Source organism: Manduca sexta, unplaced genomic scaffold (genome assembly GCF_014839805.1).
Source record: "Manduca sexta isolate Smith_Timp_Sample1 unplaced genomic scaffold, JHU_Msex_v1.0 HiC_scaffold_547, whole genome shotgun sequence".
Classification (NCBI taxonomy): domain Eukaryota; kingdom Metazoa; phylum Arthropoda; class Insecta; order Lepidoptera; family Sphingidae; genus Manduca; species Manduca sexta.
The window spans coordinates 1-4,551 of record NW_023595349.1 but is presented as its reverse complement, the minus strand read 5'-3'; the positions used below and the strand labels follow the sequence as shown (position 1 = coordinate 4,551).

At 34.1% G+C, this 4,551-nt stretch overlaps 1 protein-coding gene across 1 annotated transcript; it reads right to left on the bottom strand.

Moving 5' to 3' along the window:
• Positions 1 to 2,284: 2,284 nt before the first annotated feature.
• LOC119193443 (gonadotropin-releasing hormone receptor-like) lies at positions 2,285 to 3,017 on the bottom strand. Its single transcript, XM_037447047.1, has one exon. The coding sequence runs from the start codon at positions 2,972 to 2,974 to the stop codon at positions 2,285 to 2,287; it is 690 nt and encodes a 229-aa protein (XP_037302944.1). The 5' UTR covers positions 2,975 to 3,017.
• Between the last annotated feature and the right edge of the window lie 1,534 nt (positions 3,018 to 4,551).

The following is a 4,551-nucleotide window of genomic DNA, read 5'->3' as shown; positions in this document are numbered from 1 at the left end:
AAATTTGGATAATATAATATGGGTTGCAGATCGAGAATTATAATATTCATGCGATGATTAGATAACCAGGAACAAGACTTATTTAATGAAAGATTTTATTTATGCATATATAAAATGCATTTTGACGTTAAGTTAAAATGGATCAATCTGTATCTATATAAATATTATAAAGCTTAAAGAGTTTGTTTAAACGCGCTATTCTTAGGAACTTCAAACCGATTTTTTAATCACTAAAAGAAATTACATTACCCCTGAGTGCTATAGGCTATTTTTATCCCGAAAAATATTTTTCATTAAGACGGAGCCGTAAGCAGAAGTTTTAAATAAAATATGGACGATATCTGCTGTATTCTATCTACAACTTTTTTTACAAAATCTGCGTGACGGGTAACACGTTAAGAGGATTAACGTGAACAAATGATAATTTAGGACATTTTATTTTTTAATGTAAAATGTGTAAATTTACAGACGAATTTATTGTAAGAAACTAAATATTTATATTGTAACCTTCAAAATCGTAACCATTAGCGTCAGGAACAAAATCATACAAATAATTTAATAATAAATACATTTATTAAAACGTTTATTAATCTTCTGCCAGATCTTTCAATAAAACGGTCACAATGATATTCATTTTAATTACGAGCATTAGGTATTCTACATGCACACATCTCGCCTTTATTCCTGGAAGTAGGAGGTAGACAGTGGTGCAACCAAAGCACCCACTTTACACCAAGTGTATTCCATCCCATGATGTGATAGGAGGTGAACCTATTGCCATATCGGATACAAATACCGGAATTTGAACCCGGGGCCTCAAAGCGGTGCCGTACTTACCGCGGATATTGCAACTAAGCCACTGAGACAAACCAGGGTATTCCAGCATACGCTACGATATACGAATGAGGTATAACAACTATTTCTAAAGAACATTTTCAAAATACGATACTAAAAAAAATGTATTTTCCTCTCGCAGAGTACTAAATAAGTTTGTTACTATGAAGTATCGGTTGCCCAATATTATTATTATCATCAATAATTTATTCAAAACGGTAAATTGAAGGTCTGTTTTTGCTTGTTAATTACGCTTCCAAACCATAATTACGTAAACATTTGTTGTACAATACGATATTACAGTCTAACTCCATAATTGATCATATTCTGTCCACAAAATGGTATTTAGAACAAAATTTTGTAACAAGAAGTAAATAAATTTCAAACTAATATAAGCTTTACCAACATATTTTGTTAACTATATTGAGCTAGCAAAACATGTACTTTTGACGTCTCGACATTCAATTAATAAAAATTCACGTCGAATTGATAACCTCCTCCTTTTTTTGAAGTCGGTTAAAAAAAGAAGAAATGTTGGATTATTAAGAGTCCATTCACATGTAGGTACCACATCCATACCACATCTCAGGGACAAATGATGTGTGCTATGTGGTCGATATCGCCCACATGGTTGAATTCGGCGGCAAAATGTGATTCGAGAGAATGGAACTGTTAATTTTCATACAAATTATATTGTTATCGTAGATATCAACCACATGCTGGACCACTTTTATCGTTGCGACGTGGTATGGTGTGGCTGTGGTGAATGGACCAAACCGTCAGATATATTTCTGTTCACCCGTTTACGGGTTCAGGGTGACTCATATGATAGTTCTCTTGCCTTTTTAACCTCGCCGTATTATAAAAAAAGAAAACATCAATATACTATATATTTGACATTATTCCAAGAATTAATTACTCTATGATCATACATCTCTGAACTTTATTATCATATTAAAAGCAGCAAATGTCATTTTAATAAAGAATGTAGCCCAGTTTTTTTCAATAATTAAATTTGTGTTATATCAGGATGTTCAAATTGAAACAGCATTGAAATGAACAATGATTTCGCATTTTTCAATAGATGAGCTAAACTTTATAAATATAAACTCGATGATGAAAAACACGGTTAAACGCATTACTTATCAGGCTAATATTAGCCATTGCAAATATATCTTATATGTTATTTATTTATCACTTAAAGTTGAAATTTAACCGAAAGTGATGTTTTAAACTGCTACTGTATATAAAAAGTATTCTTTAGATAACTTTTACAAACCTGCCTCTAAGATTATATTTAAAACCACAAATGTATTCCCAAAAGGTTAAACGGTTCACCTTTCATTCATCTTTAGTAGTTTCAACTTTTAATTGCTTCTGCAAACACATCGTGACATTCTCTCGAGTAAACGTCTTGGCGTTAATAACTTTATTTAGTTTACTTTAAAATTTATGGAAATATGTAAATTATTACCTGCGGAATGCTTAGTACCACACTCAACACCCAAGCAATGACGACGAGCCTTCCACTCCTAGTTGCCGTAGCCATACTTTTCATAGGATATTTTACAGCAAGCCATCTGTCCACTCCTATCAGAACTAGTATAAATGTGCTTTGGTACAGCGCAAACATTTGCAGAAATTTAAATATTTTGCATGCTATATTTCCCGCATACCACTGCACTGTGAACGACCATGCCGCTTCTCCGGCTATACAAAATATTGTCACCAACAAATCTGCTATACTCAGTTGGAATATCAAGCTGTATATTGCAGTCCAAGATGGCCTCGCTCTCCCTCGCCCCCTCTTGCCCCTTTGTATGCTGATAATCGTGGCCAAATTACCGAAGAAGGATAAAATGGCCATCGCTGAGAGTACACTGGCTCTGATTACAGTACTTTTAGTGAGAATAGGAGCGTGTTCCAAACATGAAACAAGAGATCCATTATACATGTACATTTTGGATATGTCAATATTGGAGTCGTTGATGAGATGCTCGTCTATACATTTCTCTATTGGCCATACGACTTGGTGATTAGTGTATATGCTCCCGTCGACAGAAAAGTCTTGGTGCAACGTGAGATCGCTTGTGAAGAGTAGGTCACTATATAATGTGGTATTGTTGCCTCCGTTGGCCATGTTTCGTCATGCGTGGATCACAGTCAGCAGGATAGCAGAGGAGTAATCTGGAATGAAAATAAAATTCCATTATTTTTTATTCTATATTGTATTGTTAAATGGACTCGTTAAATAAACTTAAGCGCGAAGCTAAATCAAAGTAGAAAAAATACAACGAATGAACAGGTCAATATAATTTCACAAAGTAAACACGGTTAATAGCGACCTATCATTTTGGGTCCCAAGCACGCTGTAATTGAATTTAGTTTATTTCGACACTCCATGACCTCTGCCCTTTGCAAAGACTTATATTTATAAAGATACATAATGTTAACATTATAAGACACAAATTTATTTGCGTCTTTTTTATTGACGTTTTGGCCGTTTATAATTAATACGCTGACCATCAGATGGCACAATAATATCCTACTGTGATTAATAATAAGAGTAACATCGGTAACATACATTCTTTGTATGTACATAAAAAAAACATGTACATATACAGCGTGTACTATTGTTTTAGTTACTCTGCAAATAAGGAAGCAACTTACAGAAATTGTCCAGCATTTAGAAAGCATCTTTTATTGTTCGGTAGCATAGTGCGAAAGTAGAATCTTTTTCTTTTATTTCACTATGTACAGTCGTCATAAAGGCTTCTTCCGGCCAGATGCGCATTCTGGATTCAAGCAGTGTACATCCAGTAAGGCAGGTTGGCATAATTACAGGTACCATAAAGGAATATTCATTTTAATATTTCGCCGCAGAGATGCCATTTTAAATATACGCACTTATAAAAATATCTGTGGTATTTTATTATTCTTTTGTTTTGTCCCGCAGAAAAAATATATGTTATGGATGCTATTCTTAAATCTGGGGAGCGGAAGAATGGCGATGGCTAATAAAAACGCTAACGTGGCTGTCCCAAACAAACATGTCGATGCACTGCGATCGACGAAGCAAAAACTATTGGGAAAATTTAGAGCGAAATCGAACTTGAAGCTCAAGACAGTTCGAAATGTAGTCACTGAAGACTTCTGCTCCATCTAGGAGACATGGGACCTAAATGATAAAAATATTGAAAGATATTAATATATGTAATAGATATTTATTCATTAAATTAACCTTTGCAGGCACACATGCACGTCATTTGTACATAGTTATACTAATAATTAACAAAATCCCTGCAATATAAGTTGAATGTCTACATGTGGTACATAGTATCCTAAAATATTATATATTTTGGTTTGGTAGAACTATCTAGTGATGGATTACTAGATTCGGCGACACCTTCTGTGGTTTTTTAAAATGATTTGTCTGGGTTTTATCCCAAAGGGTTGAGATCAGCAGATGACTGTGAAGACAAAAAAACAGAATTGGAAGTAATATTTTCGTCTAACCGCACATTGACCCCGTCCTCAATTTTACCTCTTTGCTGCGGTTAAATTATGATAAAAACAAGCATTACATTTTTTGTCTTCAGCTTAATATTTTAGAATAATGGGCCTCTTAGTAATGGATGTCTGTTGTGCAAGCCACTATTCATTCAGTCGCGGGTAATGGCTTTAAAACTCAAACAATATTGCCCTGGAAATTAAAAA

Bases quoted from the DNA above. Each gene is read 5' to 3' on its own strand.
- LOC119193443 (XM_037447047.1), bottom strand. From the start codon at position 2,974: ATGGCCAACGGAGGCAACAATACCACATTATATAGTGACCTACTCTTC.